The following is a 19,656-nucleotide window of genomic DNA, read 5'->3' on the forward strand; positions in this document are numbered from 1 at the left end:
ATGACACCCTGTTTTACTCCCTCCATCCCCTATATACAGGCGGAAAAGTGAAATTCTCTTAGAATAAAAAAGTTTTTGGTTTTATAAATTTTCCTTATGTTCCCTGATTTAGCCTCATCAATTCCAATATATTTATCTAGGAAATATGGAAAATATCAATTTATTAAGAGTTTTTATCCATTGGAAACCTGGCGAGATTGGGGTATACCCAGATTAATTGGGGTATACCCAATAAGACAAAATCTGGTCATTATGAAGTAAAACCAAGCCACCAGTTAACCTTGTATTTTCTAAATGGCTAATATGCCCTTGTTTAATTAATATTAAAAATTATGATTAGCTTAATTAATTAAGTAGATTAAAACTTCTCAAATTATGAAATTGAGTTATGAAATTTTGTTTTTGATCGAACTTATTTAAGAAGGTTTTTGATGAAAAAAATTTTGTTTTGAGAAAATCTTTTAGAACGGAAATGAAAGCACACTACCTTAACACTTCTAAAGAGGGGATTGCAAAGATGATGTATGAAATCATACTCAAAATTAGACCAGAAATCAACACTTTCAGTTCTGAAAGTATGAAAAGTCGGCAAGGTCGGCGATGAGGACCTTGCCGACTTTTTTTTTGACATACAGGAGACGACAGAAAAAAAGTCGGCAAGGTCTTCAAAAAACACCTTGCCGGCTGTTGAAAATACCCCGCCGGCTGTTGAGAAAAATATATTAGTCGGCAAGGTTTTTAAAAAATACCCTGCCGACTGTTTATTAGTCGACACGGTCTTCAAAAAACACCTTGCCGGCTGTTGAAAAAAATTTACAGTCGCCATGGCTATTATGAAAAGTCGGCAAGATATGCATGTCATGACCTTGCCGGCAGTATTGGCGTGCAAGGTCTTCAAAAAATACCCTGCCGGCTGTTGAAAAAATTTACAGTCGCCATGGCTATTATGAAAAGTCGGCAAGATATGCATGTCACGACCTTGCCGGCCGAAGACACAAAAATCATATTTTTTGAGTTCTAACCTAATATAACAATTATATAACAACCAAATCACACAACACAATGACGGGTTTAAGTTTAGACATCACTTAGAGTCTTCTTTTCACCGGCCAATGTTGGAAAATCAATGTTGAAGATTTTCGGTTGATGGAAGAAATGGAAGAAGATGAAGGGGAAGAGCAAAGAGATTAGAGAAGATTAAGAGTTTTTTAATTTTAGGGTTTAATTTTCAGTTAATTAGTTCAAGGGTATTAAAATAAAATCACCAATTTTGACCACCCCTTAGCAAGAGCACTAGGTCCATTTAGATTTCGGTATACCCCAATTAACCTGGGTATACCCCAATCAAGCCAGGATTGGAAAGTATAATTGTTCTTGGGAATTACTAAAGGCATTAACTAAGTTTGTTAATATCATGTTCTTTAATAAGAGTAAATATGAAAGAAATCACATTGGAATTGATTTTATGCCTATTTATAGGGACTAAAGAATTTTACTTCTTCGCCTTTATAATGGGTACGGAGGGAGTACGGAGCAGCACCATTCCCCCGTTGAGTTACCTTCATAGCAACTTCCATGTTTTAACAAAAATATAAGATTAATCATCAATTTGATTTAGGAGTCTTAGTTTCGTAATACAGACACAACAAAGAAGTCAATTGCTCGTGGTTCACTTCATTACCTCGATCCTCAACATAATAAAACTTTATAAAGAAAGTTACTTACTTTGTATCATCGTTGATTATCTTTCTTCTCGACTACGTCGGGCTCTTTTTGACCACCCAATGCCACTATAGTAATATCGGAAACAGATTTCAATCTCCTAATAGCATATGCCGGTAACAACTTACATGTCGCATAGAAAGTAAAAAGTAGTCCCGCCTTATGTATGTCAAATGAATTTAAATGGGCTCACAACAGTTTTTTACAAGGTGAAGTCACATTTTGGTCGATGATATGTATTTTTACCATACTGCATGACTTGCAAACATTTTGATACCCAACCCAAATTCTACAAATGAGGTTCCAACTTGGAATTCATCATTTTGTGTAGAACCATTTCCTCTTCTTTTAGTATTTGATGGGAAAAAGAAACAAAAAGTAAACAAATTGTTTTTGGTTTTTCTTTTCCATTTTTTTTTAATGTGTGCAGATATTAAAAAGAATTTCCTTTTGAAAGAGATAAGGAGTACATAGTAGTGATTAGATATTCAAGTGTGGATAACTATCTTTGCTTAGATGTAAATACAAATCAATATGTCTTAACTAATGTGATTAAAAGTTTTACTATTCTGGAACTCAATTGATTGACATAGTAAATCATAATAAAGACTTTTTATCTAAGGGTACTTGCATTATGGGGTTTATGACTAATCCATGAACATGCTCCATTGGATGGATTATTATTACAAACTGGAACTCACTCATTTTGTTTTTGTCAAGTGTGTAAGCCATATTGTATAACATCATAAATGCAGTTGCTTATACTTATTCCAACACATAAGCATAACGACCGGCCATGATCATTTGAAGTAGTTCTCAACAGAAATGCTTGTTTTTTTTCTTTTCTTTTCAGCATGCGAACCTGATACAATCTACTGGATTTGCTCCCGCCCATTATGAAAATTCGATATGTATGGAAATCATGTAAAACTGTAAATTTTAATTTCAGATCAGTAGGTATTACTCCCAAGTCCCAAAAACTACAAGCTATCCTCTGATCTTCTTTGCGATGAAAAGTGAAAGCTAAGGTAAGTACATAGTCCAACTCAATTCTAGAGCCAAATTGTCTAGAAGATGTATATGGCCCCTTAGGAAAGTTGTTGTAAATTCTTAAATGTCTAACGACTTTGAGAAAATCTATAACGTCTTCTAGAGTCGCAGGTATCATTTTCAAATAAACACTTTTGAATCTTATAGAACTATTATCTGTTGGGACTGTTTGTTTCCATGCAGCTAGCCCTAGGTAAGCTTGACATTTTTTATGGTTCTTCTAGAAATAAATTGGAAGAATTATAGTACTAAACGAACGAGTAAATATTTGATGGGGTGTTTTATGATGGGGTCATGGGGAACAAATCATGTCTTACATATGTTTTTCCAATTAATTGTTTTAACAAATTCTGTTACCAAAAATATAGAAGATAAAATATCACCAATATTTTCATCAAAAATACATTTTTTTTTAATATACTTGGAAACAAAATTTGATAAAATTAATTTATAGCAAAGACACGTGTCAAGACATGATTTGTCCCCAATTCGCCATCATAAAACACCCCCATCAAATATTTTTCGCTACACAAACGACCTTGTATTACCTCTTGGATGGGCATGAACTTCTTCTAGATTAAGAATAAAAACCGGTGCAGCACATTAATTAGTCAAAAGGAATTTCTTATTTCTTCATTTCACCTGACTTTTATGATCAATACAACAAAAGATGATGACCAGGAGGGACTAACGGTGTGATGAGCCCAACACTTGAGCACTAATTAAGGGCTCAAGGAGCCAACAAGGAAAGATTGATGACTGGAGCCTGGACTGGGGACTGCTCATTAGAGAAAGTAGGTCCTTGTGGTGGCACCATTTCATATTTAGTTAATGAGTAATTTCCTTCACCTACCGTAAATGTGAAGGTGAATAAATCATAGTCTCTATAACGTGTAGAAGTGTCAAAGAAAAAAACTTTGATTTCTCTCTCACTGCTTCCACCAAAAATCTTCATTAATTTCCCTTTTCTCGTTCTTATAAAACCATGTCAACAACTAAAATAGAACCAAAACAAACGCAAACAGAGAAGAACCAAAAACACCTAAACAAAATGCAAGAGATTGGAAAAGCAATGATGCACTGTCCTAGTTTCAGCAGTTATTCATCGTCGATCAGATTTGTAGAAATTGCAGCTAAAGTCATCAAGGCAGAAGAAGAAGAGGAATGTACTAGTCATCCCCATGATAACGAACAAGAATTCGGATTTCAAACTTTCTCCGATGACAAAACAAAACAAACACCAATCAGAGAAGAAGAAAATGATCATGGTAATGACAAAGAAGACAAGCCAGAGAAAACCACAAACGGAGAAGAAAATGACGGTGAAGACGAAGACGATGATTTCGAATTCGCCTTCGTGAATTGTAGTGATGATAATGCTTCATTACCTATTACAGCTGATGAAATCTTCTGTAATGGCATAATTAAACCCATTTTCCCCATTTTCAATCAAGACATCGCCAAATTCGAAAGCGTCGAAGAAGAAGAAGTATTACTAAAAGAAGATAAGCACAAGGATACAAATGATAATGCTACGGCTACTACTAGTCATAAGATTAGAAAAGTCTCATCGTGTCCTCGACTTCCATTAGGAAGACTGTTTCTAAAAGAATATTCATCATCGACATCATCATCAACATCTTCATCATCTGAAACTGATTTAGATTCAGCATCGTACTGCATTTGGAAACCAAAAACTTTCACGACATCTCCTGATCATACTTATTGTCCAAATAAGAAGAGTAAATCAGTTGGAAACAGTAATAAGCCTAGAGGTTTCAGGCTTAAAGATTTGATTCGTCGGAGTAATAGTGATATCAGTAAGACATACGTCTACTTAGATAATCATATTGCTCAGCCATTGCCAACAATGCCGAGTACCAGTAAGAAAACGCCAAATGAGAAATCATTGGAATCGATAATGAGGAAGAATTCTCTTAAGGGAAGTAAAGAAGATGCAAAACCGATGGGTAGGAAATTGTCGATGAAGAAAGTAAATAGTACTGCGGCCGGAAATGAAACGTTGTCGGCGGCAGCATCGTTGTTGTCGCCACATGAAATGCATTACTTGAGAAATAAAGCAGTGAAAGATGGAGATAAACGGCGATCGTTTTTGCCGTATAAACGGGATTTGATAGGTTTCTTTGGATTCAATAGGAAACTCTATCCTTTTGCTTAATATTTCATAATCAGAATTACATTTGTTCATTTTTCATATATGCCATATAGATTGTGTTGTTTATTTCTGTTGAATTGAATACTTTTTCCTTTTCTTTTCCTGTCTTCAATGGGCTCAATTTTTCTTCCTTCTTCTCGGAGTCGTTATTCATCAGTGAGAAGAAATTTGGATTAGGTAGAAATTAAATCCTACTTTTAGAATTATGAAATATTTGGTCAAATTTATGAAGTTTGTATTCTTTGTTGACACGGACCTGACTTGAAGTTCTAGACTCCAGAGACAAAATTGTGAAGTCAGTTTAGATGTGAAGTGATGTTTGGTTTGTATGACTTGACTGACAGTAAGTTCGTCTGCATCCGACTTTGCGACTGAAACTGAGTCCACCCTGACTCGACGCCATTCAATTGTTAGACCGTTAGTTTTTGATTTTGAGTATAATTTGATTCGCTATCCAACCCAGATCTAATTTTAACTCAGATCCTGTTTGAGTCAGGTAATAAAATAATGCTGAATTATAGGATCAAATTATTGACTTCTAGTCAATAAACTAACAACGTGTTTGTTTTCTCCCGATTCACCTGACTCATTTGGATCAGACTGAAATCACCCGAGTCATCTGGATCCGACTCAATATGTTTGTTTTTTTGGCTCAGATCTGACTCATCTGACACAAAAATATGAGTCAGTAAGTTGTTACCATGAGTCAGGGATATTTTATTACCTGATTCAAACATCTCTGAATCAGGAGTTAGGGCTGACTCAGATCGCGAGTCAGGTTTGACTCAAAAGTAAAAACAAACGGTCTGACATCTGACTCGGACCGAGTCAGGGATCGAGTCAGATCCAGACCCCGAATCAGCAAAAGACAAATATGCTCTTAATCAGATTTAGATAAGTTAGGCATAGTCGGATCTAGATAAACCAGATCAAGACAAGTCAGATCCAGAGAAAAGAAATAAATATGGTGTGAATTTGAAGATCGGTTTTAACCCATCTGAGAGAAAAAAAATCCTCCCGTGGATGCTAACTATGTGTACTGTAATTATGGATTGGATTAAGAAAACTAAATCAAGTAGAATCGTTTCGAGCAGAAAAGCTTGCCTAGCTAACACAAATAATAGAGTTCCCAATGCTTCTCCTTGGCCGTCCACACACACCTCCAAACAGGCAGCTCATGCGTACTTGTTGATGCTAATTAATGAAAGGCATGGCGCGGCAGCAGCTAGCAATGCTCCATTGCTGCAGTTAAAGTGATCGAGATACCTGTCCACAGCTTGCATTTACTAAAGATTCTAGTGGATTCAAAATCGATGATTTCCCAAAGAGAGCATATTCCATAATCTCATTCATTGGTTTTAGGTTCCATAAAGCGATTGAAAGCAAAACCTTTTATCGGTTCCTGATATCCGACACATGAGTATCCCAAAAGATTGGGCTGAGTCAATAAATCTTCTTTTCTCAGGAACTATAATATGGGTGGAGATAACCAAAATTGAACTCGTGATTCATTGTTTATTGGAAAGAGAGAAAGACTTCCACCGTCCACGCTCTCTATTTCTCTGCAACTCGATTTTTTTCTTGTTTATACTTTCATGGCGACTTTAAAAAATCTAACAAAATCGTTTAAACAATTCAGAAATTTCTCATCAACAACAACAACAATAAATAAGTCTGTGATTAAAGAAGGCTATAAACAGCAATCTCTTGATCATAATCTTCAACGATTTAATCGAGGAGGAGATGGAGATAGTAATCCGAAGGATAGAAATGTTCATTGGGTATTCTTAGGTTGTCCTGGTGTTGGTAAAGGTACTTATGCTGGTCGTTTATCAAATCTACTCGATGTTCCTCATATAGCTACTGGTGATCTTGTTAGGGAAGAGCTTTCTTCTTCTGGTCCTCTTTCTAAACAGGTTTGTTCAATTTCTTTGATTCGATTTAGATTAAATTTGAATTTTACTGATTCATTGATTGCATGTTGTTTATTGGTGTGATCTTCTTTGTTTGATTTTTTTCAATTTTTGTACACAATTTTTTTTAGGTGAATTATGGATCATAAATTAGTTACTTAGGGTTATGATGTTGGAATTTTGGGTTCAATTTGAGAGAATTTGGAAGTCAAAAGTTGATGACAATTGAGTTGGAAAGCCTATTGTGTCTTTCTTGTCATAAAGCTTGCCCACAATAGAAAATTTATGGCAAAAGGGGCTCCATTGTTGTAAGTTTTTGCTTCTTCAACTTTCGACTGGATGGGTAATGAATGAGTGATTGATTGTGGTTTTGTGGGACTGTGCTAGAAATAATATGGAGTTATCGGCTGGTTAAAATGGTTAACTCAAGAAATGTTTACCACTAATTTGTTGGGGATTTTTATTTCGAATATTTGATAACTAACTGGAAAGTCCTCAGGCATGCATGTAGGTCTATTGTTTCATTGCTTGGTCTCGTTGAGGCAGCTATATAACTCTGTTTTGGTATTGTTGTAATGGTTGGCATCACTTTGGTGCGTTTGAAATTTTTGTTTCTTTTCAAAACTAAAGGCAAACTCTGGTTTCTTAGTTTAGTTCAGGCCTTTTAGACATAGTTTTTGGTTTTCTATGTATAAGGATCAATTTGATAAGGAGCAAATTGCTTATTTACGGATGTGCAATTGCTATCTCCTTCATGCTGTATTCTTTAGAGCTGAAATTGAGTGAAGAATGGTGTTTGACATTGTTGGTGATGATTACTCGGTGTGTGCCCTTTGTATGTTGACTGAACTCTGAGCGCGCCATTCATCTTAATCTTGTCTTGGCGTAATATTTTGGAACAAATATCCTGCTTGAATATTTTAGCTTTGACAGAATGCTATTTAGAAATTTGTTTATCTTGTCTTACATTATTCTCTTTCTTGGGCAGCTTTCAGAGATCGTAAACCAAGGGAAATTGTTATCTGATGACATTATTTTTCGCCTGTTATCTAAACGACTTGAAACTGGAGAAGGTAATGGTGAATCAGGATTCATTCTCGATGGTTTCCCACGAACCGTTAGACAAGCGGTGAGCATCCTTGCGATGATAAAGAGAAGGCATGTCCAAGTTTATATTGGCCTTGTTTATCCCTTGTGAAATTAATACCTTTCAAATCATTGATACTATGCTGGTTACACTCTATAGGTTATAACACATGACTCTTAAAACAATTTTTTGTCTCTAATATACATGTTAGCAAAATCACTTGGGTGGTAATTTTGACTTGCCTCTTCTATAGTTAACCAATAGCGTGCATCGATTGGTGTCGATCATATTCAAGACTTGGATCATTGGTGAACCATCCTTTTGGTCGGGGATTTATATTGTTGCTCTTCATATTACTTTGAACAGCAACCTGTTACAACGTACTTTGCTGTTGTCAAATTTGTGTTCTGTGGGCTTACCTTTTTTTCTTTTTTCCTCCTTTTGGTTGTGTGTTATTAGGAAATACTCGAGGGTGTAACAGACATTGACTTGGTGATTAACTTGAAACTTCGAGAAGATGTCATACTCTCGAAATGCCTTGGAAGAAGAAAATGCAACCAATGTGGTGGGAACTACAATCTTGCCACTATTGATATCAAAGCGGAAAACGGAAGCCCTGGGATGTACATGGCTCCTCTTCTCCCACCAGCAGGTTGTGAGTCAAAGCTCATAACTCGATCTGATGATACAGAAGAAGTTGTGAAAGAGCGACTCCGTATATATAATGAAATGGTATTAGTCTTCCATAGCTACTTTCTTAGTTGTCTTTTTGTTTAGTTTTTAGAAGCCATGGAAATGCCCTTAGCGAAACTTGCTTGTATGGTTGGACCATCTGATTTTTACTATGGTATTGGTCCTGCAGAGCCAGCCTGTGGAGGAGTTCTACCGCAGTAGAGGGAAGTTATTAGAGTTCCAATTACCAGGAGGAATCCCAGAATCCTGGCCTAAGCTATTGCACGCACTGAATCTTGAGGATCATGATGATAAGCAATCTGCAGCTGCATAATGTAGCATATACTGTATTTAGGGAATTTATTTCAAGGTGAGTCATGTTTGAGATGGAAATTGTTTTTAATTTCAAACAAAAGTTTGAATTAAACTACCCACTTAATTTGGGAGGGTGATGATAGTCAGTATGTGGAGATGTTGATCATAAAATGGAAGGGTGGTCTATTATTGTTTGGAGCAACAATGGTAATGCCCTGTTATTCAAGCTCAGAATGACGTGAATAAGATCTCGTCTGAGACTGAACTCTTTATTAATACAAGCATCATGCCAAAATTTGAGTCTATGATTGGACATCCTTGACAGATGCGGACTTGGGTATCGGTTTGATATGGTGTGCTACTCGACAGGTGTGGTCTGGTTCCTGATGCTACAGCTGGAGAAGCTTCTGCCCTTCCTTTCACTTCTAGGCGAACCTGAAGTTCTCTTTATTTAGTGATTGTGTTGAATAAGTTCATCTAACTGAAGTACATAGAGATGCTATGAAAGTGTAGCCTCTAAAACGAGCATACATTGAAAAAACTTAAAATAAAAATATAGTAAAATTGTTTTAACTCTTTACTGACAAGATTATTACCTGTCTAACTCTATTAATTTATCAGTTTCCAAAGAGACTGCACTAGGAGTATGAATCACTGGTCGAATGCTATCATTCTCAAATCCTTTCTTCTCAATAATCGTGTGACTATTCAAATCCAAATCCCAGAGCAACAGTCTGTTCTTTTGCCTAACCATCAATTTGCCAATATGAGACAAATTATTCGGCCAATATGAGACAAATTTGGGCAGAGAGTATCCGGGAAGGGTCACCGAGTGTGCTTCTGCCCAGCTATTTGTTGCGGGATTTAAAACCCATAGCACAAGTTCAGTATCTGACAAAAGAACACATAAACCCAATTTCCCTTCCATGTTTATTAAGTGCATATAATTATGCTTATAACCTGCTTTACAGGAAACTCCACCATGTCGCATCGTGCTAAACTTATTTGTTCCGATTTCAAATGTCATAATTGAATTTGAACGATTAACCTCACCTCCACCGGTTGTCTTGTGAACCATCCAATACAGTGTTCCGTTCATGATCATAGGGGGTCTTTCACTCCTTGGCGCATAAGAGTATGCGCCGATATTTCTCCGTAATTTAGATCAAGGTTTGAAAAACGACCGTTTTTTCCGAAAAAACGTCCGTTATAACGCTCACGCCCATATACCGTGCCCGTGAGGTTCACCAACACGCTTACCTAAATAACACCGATAAATAGGAAAAAATGGCGTTATTTAGACCCGTTATAACCGTTTTCACACCTGTGATTACCGTTTTTCTAAAATTAATATTTCAGTTTTTTTCTTCTAAATAACATTTTAACACACGTTTTTTACACCGTATTTTCCGTTTTCATACCGGTTAAACCCTTTTTTAAGGAAAAAAATTTGAGTTGGAGAAATTCTTATACAATTTTTAATTTCAAACTTACAACTAAAATTTCATAAATAATCATTAAACACTTCAAATTTTATAAACTTACAATAAGTAACCTAGTGACAGTAGTGCTTGAAATTTTAAACTTAGACAAACCAACTTGTACCGGCATTTTTTTTCGACTTATTCAAGTATTTTCTGTTTTCTCGACGATTCTCAGTTGATTCCTCCTCCTCTTCCTCCGCCTCATATTGGTTCGCGTAATGCATTTGGCTGTCGTAGTTAACAGTATCGTCATCTTCATAACCATAGTCTTCTTCCTCATTATCATTACGATTATCTACTTCATTATTGATATTAATATTGGAATTATACTCTTCATTAATTCCTCGGGTATCTTCTTCTGGACGATCTTCAGTGTAATGAGAATTGTATATGGGATTTTCATTTTCATGACCTTGTGTATTGTCTCCAAATGTTAGGTTACCGAAGTCATAAACAAAGTTACTCACTGGCAACCTTTGATATGAGATTTCAACTTCTGGATCATGCCATTCGTATGGTGGAGGGAGAGGCTCTGGATTATTAGCTGCTTCCTCTTCCAATTCATTTAACCAATGTTCTTCCTGAGGTAAAACTGGTGTTTCATCATCCCCTGCTATCCACTCAAGCATATTTTCATCTGTCAGCAGGCTATGAACATCGTGGACATCGATGTTATGTCGCTTTGCTTTACCTTGAACTCTTTGCTGCTCCAATCTTAAATTGTACTAAACATATACCAAATCGTTTATTCTTGACGAAACTAAACGGTTGCGTAGTTTGGTGTGAATTCTTTCAAACACACTCCAATTCCTCTCGGATCCAGACGATGTGTTTGTCTGGATATGTCTTTGATCATGAAACCAACTACTCTTTTTACTTTTTTTGTTTTTGTTTTATTTCTTTAACTTTTGAGTCTGAACTCTAAAGTACAGACCACATGTAGCATATACTGTACACACCTCCAAATGCAAAAGAAAAAGATAAATCGACTCCCTGACTTCCCTCTCTCACTCTCTTTTTCTCTAGCTAGTCTCTGACTCTCTTCCTGTTGCATTCCTTGTTGGTTAGTCTTGTAGCAAGTAGCTAAGAGCCTAGGAGTATTATTTGACAACAAAGTTCTGACTGCTTTTGAATCCGAATATGCATTATTGAAATATTGGGGAATGCATTGAACTATTCGAGTGACAACTTGAACATATCAAGTGGATAGTGATAGTATGCGTGTACAAATATTGTCGGTAGACGATAACTACAATGCATTGTTATAAGTCATAGACTTAGGGTTGTGAATTTTACTAGATATCCATAAATTTGTATGTTAAAAACCCATAAACAAATAAATAAAAAATCAAATAAATAAATTAAACCAAAAAAAATGAAAAAACGTAGTAACAACGTTATTTAGACCCGTTGTAACCGTTTTCACAGCTGTAATTACCGTTACATAGGAAATTCAGATCACAAATTATTTATTTTTCTTATTTAACCGTTATCACACCCGTTATTTTAAAAAAAACGTCAAAAAAACGCGTTTTATTCCTATATAACGCGTTTTTGACCCAAAACGTGCTCACACCCGTCAAAACACGTTATAACGGTCACGCCTAGTACCTGTGACCTGGGCCGTGACCCGTTTTTCGAACCTTGATTTAGATCCAACACTTAACGTGTCAAAGGCAAACGGTCCACCTCCACGTGCCCAATATTGAAGAAGCGCCTCGTATTTCTTGTTGCGAGGATTGAAATAAAATCCACATACTTGAAAGTATAAACCTTCCATCGTAATGGTTACTTGTTCTTCTGTTGTAGGATTCCATATGACAAAAATGGAACTCCATGAGCTATCTTTGTTCTTAAATAAAAGAAACCCGTCACATGAATCGTAAAGCATGAGCGGATAATCTTTCTCCGAGTAGCAGAAATCAAGTTTTAGGTTTGATTCTTCAACTTTTTTAGCCTGCTCACCCATAAAATAAAACTTGATCTCTCGGTCACTAGATTGTGAAAAAGATTGCAGAGCGATGATAGATGTAGCTTTAGCAAGAGTCATTTTGCCAATCCAGAAAATATATTCTTATATTCTTCCGTGTAGTGAGTTGTATTTGTTGTTGATCAATATTAGGTTTGTTAATGGCCTCCGACTTCTAAAGGTTAATATATATATATTTTCATGCCATTCATTTGATCATAAGTTCGTCGTACCTGAAAGGATCATGAATATGGGCACATAAGCTTCGGAGTCGCCTTTCGAGCATCCAGTCGCGAAAGCTTTCCTATCACTGGGAGTGAGGTCGGTCTCGAACCCGCTTCATCTCTCTATCCACGCCCTGATTATCTTCCCGAAAGCATTTTATCTACACGAAATAGGAAAGGAAATGACATTTGTAGCAGCCCAAGAATGGCTCTATCCCCGAGGTCACTCTCAAGAGTACTGAATGGAGGCCCATCTTCTTACTTTACGAGTTTGTGTCGCGTGCCCATTAGTTCTTCCTATGCGCAAGCAGAAGTAAAGAAGCAACTACATAGTATGAGCACCGTTGCTAACGTGCATCCGTTATATATATATATATACATAGCCATAAAATATTGCTGAATTTGATATGGTAAAGAATTTGTGTTTGTATGGGACACTAACAAGGATTGCATCCCATTGGCATCCGGGAGGAGAATCTTGTGGTTAACAGTCATGTAGGACCCACATGTGGGTAAACAACGTCTTATAAAATCTCCGGGATTTTCTCCCAATCTTTTTTTTCTTTTTTTTTGTGTCTGTATCACAAATCAGACTCTAGATTATTTTTTTCTCCCAAATTGCTTACAAATGGTGCTGAGCTTGGAATATTTTGATAGGCACTAGACATATTCCTATATCTAAGTTACATTTTCTTAGGGATGAATAGTACCTCTCATTTCATTCAAGGATACCTAAGGAGTATAATTTTAACATTTTACGCGTCAAGAACATATAATAGTTATGGAAATGTTCTTATATTATTGAATGTGTTATAGTCACGGTCAACATGACCTTGACTATGAAGAAGTTTAACAAAATTACCAGTTAAAAAAATATCATCTACAGAAAGCAATAACACCATCATATTTGACTCAGTTGTATAGGTAAACATAGAGTGACCATTCATAGACTTTTTAAAACAGAACTGAATCAGAAAGGTAACAAACCTGTGAAACCAGACCCTTGGTGCCTGCTTTAAACCATATAAGGACTTTTTCAAATGACAAATATGATTTGGGAAATCAGGATTTGTAAAACCCGGAGTCTGTTTGATAAACACATCTTCAGATAGAGACCCATAAAAGAATGCGTTAGAAATATCAAGTTGTTTAACTATCTATCTATTTGTAACAGCTAAAGTAAAAACAACTCTAACAGTTGTATTCTTAACAAATGGTGAAAAAGTCTCTCCAAAATCCACTCCATCCTGCTGATTATAGCCTAGTGCAACTAAGTGACTTAAGTCTATCTACACTACCATTAGCATTAAGTTTCACTTTATAAACCCACTTACAACCAAGAATATTCATGTAAGGCTCCGATTTTACATAAGTCCATGTCTCATTTATTCTAAGAGCCTCAACTTATTCTTTCATTGATCCAATCCATTTCACACATTTAGATGCTTCCTAAAAAGATTTTGTCTCAGAAATAATATCAAATGAACAAGTAAAGGAATTTGGAATATGATGCTTTACTGAATGATTTGAGACAACATCAAAAAATTGCTTTTGTTTTGAAATACCTCTTATTGATCTAGTGATAACAGAAAACTGAGGAACAAAAGGAATGAGATCAGATTCTGATGATTCTGATTCAGAATTTTCAAGCAAGTTAGCATTAGGAGAGAGAGTAGATGAAGACGAAGTAGATGCATAATAAAAAGACGTCTTATCAAAAATCACATGTCCAGAGATATGAATTTTCTTAGAATGAGGATAAAAAAATCTATAACCCTTATGCATAATATAGGCAATGGATTAGTGACTCAAAATCCAAATCGACCATGGTGAACAGGATGGTACCGGTATCATTTTGCGTATCATGGCTAACTATTTCAGGAGTAAAGTCTCAAAGAGTTAATGGTCAATTGATAGAAACTCTAAACAAACATCAGACCCAAAGGTACTCCAAGATGCTCTTTAAAAATAGATATCAGGAAGGCGTATGATACTCTTAAATGGGATGCAATTTTCTTTATGCTACAACAGATGAGTTTTCCTGATGTTTTCATTACCTGGATTGCTTTATGTATTAAGTCAACAAAGTTCTCTATTCTTATAAATGGTTCTCCATTTGGTTTATTTTGGAGCTAAAAGAGGTTTGAGACAAGGTTGCCCCATATCCCCTTACTTGTTTGTACTGGCAATGGAGATGCTGAGTGCTACACTGCTCAAGCAAGTATAGATTCAGAAGTTTGGCTTTCACCCAAGATGTAAGTTAACTAGACTAACCCACTTGTGCTTTGCTGATGATGTGCTGATTTTTTTCAAAGGAACTACTGCTGCTGCTATAAGTTTAAAAGTTGTTCTTGATGAATTTAGTACTTACTCAGGCTTAGAAATTAATAACCAGAAAACTTCCCTGTATTGCTCTGTTGTGGATGATATAACTCTGCATCAAATTATTCAAATTCTAGACTGTACAATGGGAGAATTGCCTGTTAAATATTTAGGTGTCCCCCTCTTATCAACCAAACTTTCATATAAAGATTGCTTACCTATGCTTGAAAAAGTTGATGAGAGGATTCACTCTTGGAAGTCTTTTTTCTTGGCTTACCCTGGTAGAGTTTTACTCATAAAGGCAGTTCTTTGTGGAATGTTATTTTTCTAGTTTTCTTGTTTTGTTCTGCCTAAAAGAGTGATAAAGAAGCTGAATACAAAATTTAAGAGATTCTTATGGGCAGTCCATGCTCTTAAGAAGACCTATAACCCTATCAAATGGAGCTTTGCTTGTCACTCTTACGAAGAAGGAGGACTGGGTATTAAAGATCTTGAGTATACTAATGTTGCAGCAAACCTCAGGCATATTTGGGATTTAGTCTCTGGTAAAGACACCATATAGACTTCTTGGGTTAAAAGTAATCTCATCAAAGACAATGATTTCTGGTCTATGAAGATCTCACAAGATACTTCTTGGTGCTGGAGAAGAATTTTGAATCATAGAGAGCTAGCTAAGAAACATATAGGTGTTCTTTTGGGTAATGGTGATTCTACTAGCTTCTTATATGAGAACTGGCATTCAAAAGGGGCTCTGGTTGATTGGGTGGAACCACATATTCTGGAAACCATTGGTGCTACTGATAATTCAAAGGTAGCCGATTTCATCTCCCCAGAAGGCCGGGTCTTTCCATATTTTATGGAAGAGGATACACAATAAGTAGTGAAGGCTATCTCACTAACTGAGTTCAATACTGCTGAGCATGATCAAATATTTTGGAAGTCTAGCATAACAGGTACATTCTCAATGAAAGCTACTTATAATGCTATAACTGATCACATGCCTAGTCCTTTTTGGAAAAACTTAGTATGGTTTAAGAATCACATTCCAAGACATTCATTTATAACTTGGTTAGCTCTCTTAAAAAGATTGAAAACTAGAAGTAAGCTATGTAAATGGGGAACTACCTCAGATCCTTCTTGTATTTTATGTGGAACTAATGAGGAAAATGAAGATCACTTTTTTCATGAATGTCATTTCTCCTCTGCCATATGGAGGGGTCTCCTCCTCAAAATGGGTATTATTAAAGATCTTGAAAATTCTTGGGAGGCAGAAATCGACTGGTGTGCTCAAGATTTTAAAGGTGTAGTAGTGTTGCTATGATAAAAAAGACTTGTGTTAAACAACTTCATATATCATATTTGGAAATAGCGCTTTAGAGCTCAAAATGGCTCTCAAGACCAAGTCAGTTTACTTATCATTCAAGATGTGAGGTTCAAACTGCTAGCCAAGAATCATAAGGAGCTTGATACCTCTTATGCTAGAGACTTCATGAGATGATGGAACATAGACTGTACCTTTGTTCTCCCTGAAATTATTTTCTTCACTTGGTTGTATCCCCAGAATGATAAAGTAATGATAAACACAGACGGATCAAAAACTGCCACTGCTGGAGCAAGGTAGTTAATATCGTGTATCAGTATCGTATCGTTCGGGTCCTATAAAACTTAAATCTAACATTGTCCTCAATGTTCTAAAGATGAAATTAAAAGCATGAACAAGGAGAAACTGTTACCATTTGAAGCAAAAGAGATAAGGAAAGATATTACCGTGTCGCATGAATGTTGGGTTACCTCCCAAGAAGTGCTAAGTTTAAAGTCTTCAGCCATACATAAGAAAGGATTAATCACCTCGTATCATAAAGTAATAGCCGAAATATCCGTGGGTCATCAAAACCAAATAGAGCTATCACAAGTAAAAGGAATCTGCAACATGCCAAGAAAATTAAAAAATAAAGTGCACCCTTGTCTAGTTTCCTGTATAAGACAACAACATCTAGTTGTGGTTCAGGTTCAGGCTCTATGAAAGGGTCTAGATGAAATATATTTTCATGCGCTGGAATTCCTCAAAGCTAAGGTCCGGTTCAGGTATTAGAGTCTGGAAAAAATCAAGTAAAAACTTAGAAGCACATAATAATAACCTGAATAATTGTGGATCCTTAAAGTCAATCAGTTTTGACTCACACAGCTGACCACAATGAGAGTGGTGGTCCATCTTAAGCAAATGTGTCAGTTCTATTTTCCTAAAGTACTTAGGCTTAGTCTCAAAACTTAATATTCGACACATTTGAAAATCATACATTCCCACATTTGGAAGAAAAGTATTTGGTGGGAAAACAAAGTCAATCTGGGTATCATATCCTGGTTCAACCACATCAACCAGAGGATGGGTTTCTAATAACTGAACTTCGTTATGGACATCACTAGGTTCAGGAAAACGTGTATGAAGATAATCTTGTAAAATGGTTGAGGCACATATGTCAAGTCCGAAGTGAGGGACCTTTCTAAGAGTTAAGGCACATGGAGAATGATAATCACCCCCAAACTTAGAGTTTTGGGTATCTCTAGATAGACTAGCTACAATTTTCTTCATTTATAGATCGTTGGAATCCTGAAAATAGTCAATTGCTTCTTCTAGGTTATACTCAAGTGACGCATCCTCACTCATATTTAATATCCGTACGAGTTCATTTTCTTCGTCTGAGACCATTGTTTCTAAATCGCTAGACTCTAAAATATTTTTCTCAGAATAAACTCGTTCCTCTAAACCATTATCGACTTCGTAATCAAAAGGAAATACTACATCATCTAAAGAAGTGGTATCTCTAATCAAATCCTCATCCTTTTGAATAGGTGAATAATCATTAAAATTATCGGGATCTGAACCAGAAATAACACTATCATCATAAAGTTCATTTGGAGTAACAAATTCCTAATCACTATGCCTACATATTTCAAATTCTTCATCAACACTATCCTCGTCATAATCATCATTATAATAGCATGAAAATGGTTGAACCTCATCTAAAGTAGTGTTACCAATCCTATCCCCGTCATCTTGATTATGCAAATAACTATCCTCATTTTCAAGGGTACTATTGGAAACACTGTATTGGAAATTAAGATTATTTCGAGCAATTCTTTCGTTCTTCTCAGCTATCACCTTGAAGGATTCCTCTATAGAAAGTTCTCTTTCGTCATAAACTAAGTTGTTCATCTCAGCTAACTTACGTGTCGACTCCTCAAATATCCTGAGGGACTCTTCTAAAGAAGAAATATAAGAATTTTGCTCGTATGACCGTAGCATGTGTGGATAGTAATTGGGCTCATCGAGGTATGAGCCATAACCTTGAAAAGGCTGATGTTCCCAACCACTATTCACATTATGGTCAAAGTAGTAACGTCCATTTTGAAACTCAGTCGGATATTCGTTGTATTGGCTCTTGTAATACCAGTTCGACATTCTATTGCAGGGGTGTGAGTTGTCACACAAAATAAAACCCACTGACATGGGATTCGTGGGTGGATAAAGTCTTACCTCCCGTACCAGACGGGCGATGAACCTTTGAAGTCGACTCAAGCCACCGACTCTGATGTCAGTGTACGAACCCGAGGGGCCGAGACAGTATCGTAACTGTTGTCCTTCCCTGCAAACAATTTATATTTAATCTTAACCCTTCCGTAGGGTTTTAAAAAATAATGTCCAGTCCAAAAATAAAGTCCAAAAAGGAAAAGAAAAATTACAAAACAACACCCTATTTACAGTTTCTAAAAATAAAACAAAATAACTATATACAAAATCTTCTTTTTCACTCCTTTCGTATTCCTCTTTGCTTTCCTTCTTTGGCGATGCTTTCCTTTTATAACACTTTTTCTTCCCTTGTAGCTTCGCTCCAAATCTGAAAAGAATCGAAAAATACCAAAACGCGTAAAAAAGAACAAAAAATAATAAAAATAAAAAGAAACCTAAAACAAATTTAAATACAAGTCCGCGTCGGCGACGCCAAAAATTGGTGTAGTTTTTCAAGTGGTAAATAAAGTTCGTTCAAAGACTTGTAGAGATTGATTTTATACTTAATAATAAAAAATATATACAAAATACTGTCACGATATCGAGAGGTACTGAGACTCAGATTCCACCGATTCTCATATTCATGTGGTTCAATGATTAAAGATTTTTCATTGGGGGTTGTAGTTGTAGTGGTAAGGGGTATCGTTCAAACTCGAACTTGTGAAGGTGATGGATTTTTAGATTTAAAAATATATATACAAAAATATTAACAAATTGGTAGAGAGTTACTGGGACTAAGGACTTGGCCAATTCTCATGCATATGGTACATTTTATTTATCCTTAACAATTATCGCTCAAAACATAAAATGTAAGGACTCTTATTTTTCCAATATAGATTCTCAGAATATTAGTTATAAATCGTAAGCATGGGACATCAAACATTTAAGCAAGCATGCCGCATCAAATAAAATGATAACTAATTAATCAAAATCATTTTTCAATTTTAAATCAATGCAAAAGTCATAAAAAGAATAAATTAAATTTACCAGAATAACGAAAATCGCCTCCTCCGTTGTCCCAATGTTGGGTTTAGCTCATCATGGTGAAATACCTCTCAAAATATTTTATTAAGCTCAATTGGTGTTTACAATAAATAGAAGAAGAGAAAATGGTGTGAAACTGTAATCTGCGACGCACAAAAGGCGTCCAGAAG

The 19,656-nt window shown here is 35.9% G+C and overlaps 2 protein-coding genes across 4 annotated transcripts; both read left to right on the forward strand.

Annotated features, from left to right (window-relative positions):
- The first annotated feature begins 3,823 nt into the window (after positions 1–3,823).
- On the forward strand, positions 3,824–4,951 carry LOC113311697. Its single transcript, XM_026560503.1, has one exon. It carries the CDS (start codon positions 3,824–3,826, stop codon positions 4,949–4,951), a length of 1,128 nt encoding a protein of 375 aa, XP_026416288.1.
- A 1,493-nt stretch (positions 4,952–6,444) lies between these two features.
- On the forward strand, positions 6,445–9,519 carry LOC113314318 (adenylate kinase 1, chloroplastic-like). 3 transcript variants are annotated; one of them, XM_026563111.1, is made up of 5 exons: positions 6,445–6,864; positions 7,850–7,990; positions 8,408–8,680; positions 8,811–8,990; positions 9,261–9,519. In XM_026563111.1, the coding sequence occupies exons 1-4, from the start codon at positions 6,544–6,546 to the stop codon at positions 8,952–8,954; spliced, it is 879 nt and encodes a 292-aa protein (XP_026418896.1). In that variant the 5' UTR covers positions 6,445–6,543; the 3' UTR covers positions 8,955–8,990; positions 9,261–9,519. The 3 variants fall into 3 exon arrangements, with proteins under 3 accessions (XP_026418896.1, XP_026418897.1, XP_026418894.1); XM_026563112.1 differs by having other exon boundaries at positions 9,305–9,519; XM_026563109.1 differs by having other exon boundaries at positions 6,446–6,864; positions 8,811–9,515.
- The last annotated feature ends 10,137 nt before the right edge of the window (positions 9,520–19,656 follow it).

This window comes from Papaver somniferum, chromosome 9 (assembly GCF_003573695.1).
Source record: "Papaver somniferum cultivar HN1 chromosome 9, ASM357369v1, whole genome shotgun sequence".
Taxonomy (NCBI): Eukaryota; Viridiplantae; Streptophyta; class Magnoliopsida; order Ranunculales; family Papaveraceae; genus Papaver; species Papaver somniferum.